At 47.6% G+C, this 758-nt stretch overlaps 1 protein-coding gene across 2 annotated transcripts in view; it reads left to right on the forward strand.

Annotated features, from left to right (window-relative positions):
• psmb9a (proteasome 20S subunit beta 9a) overlaps positions 1-758 on the forward strand; it is a 22,383-nt gene that overhangs the window by 1,006 nt on the left and 20,619 nt on the right. For both annotated transcript variants that reach the window (XM_025064981.1, XM_008330938.3), the window contains exon 3: positions 6-137. In XM_025064981.1, the coding sequence (XP_024920749.1) occupies positions 6-137 (132 nt within the window). The remainder of the gene's footprint in view (positions 1-5; positions 138-758) is intronic.

The raw sequence follows: 758 nt of genomic DNA on the forward strand, positions 1-758 counted from the left end.
TGCAGGGACGCTGTGGTGAACAGGGTGATGAACAAACTGTCCCCCCTCCACGACAGGATCTTCTGTGCTCTGTCAGGATCTGCGGCCGACGCCCAGACCATCGCAGAGATGGTCAACTACCAGCTGGACGTCCACAGGTGCCGTGACCTCCGTGACCTCCGTGACCTCAGCTGCAGATCTCTGGGTCTTTTTTTTAGATGATTTCAGGAAATGTCTAAATGTTTTTATGGGCTCCGTCCAGAGAGTTCCAAAGGTTCAGGGTTTTATTGACATAAAAACGCTTCACCTAGTGGACAAAGGCTGTAATGACACTGATGAAGAGACCGCCAACGTGGTTATTTTTTTTTAGCTTGGTTTAAAGTTGTTTTAATAGAAAGTAGAAAACAGGCAGTGATTAAACACTGGTCCAAAACCAGTGGAGGGTCAGTGTGGGTCACACAGGTTGGACCAGTGTCTGTCTGTCTGTCTGTGGTCCACATGTGTGGACATCTGCGTCCAAAGACGTTGGTAAAAAGATAAATGTAAAAAAAGAAACCAGAGTGAATATTAGAACGACACATGTGGGTCACTCCTGACAGATGACACACTTCTCTGTGGCCCACATTCTATTATGAAGTCCTGGCATGTAGGCAGCCCACTTAGACCTGTACTACAAGTCTTTGGTCCACTTACCACTGACTATGTGGCCAACTTAAGGCTGACTTTAGTCGGGGCCAAATGTGGGCCACATCTGTATGATCTACATGCCAGTGTGGGCC

This window comes from Cynoglossus semilaevis, chromosome 18 (assembly GCF_000523025.1).
Source record: "Cynoglossus semilaevis isolate Cse_v1.0 chromosome 18, Cse_v1.0, whole genome shotgun sequence".
NCBI classification, from domain to species: domain Eukaryota; kingdom Metazoa; phylum Chordata; class Actinopteri; order Pleuronectiformes; family Cynoglossidae; genus Cynoglossus; species Cynoglossus semilaevis.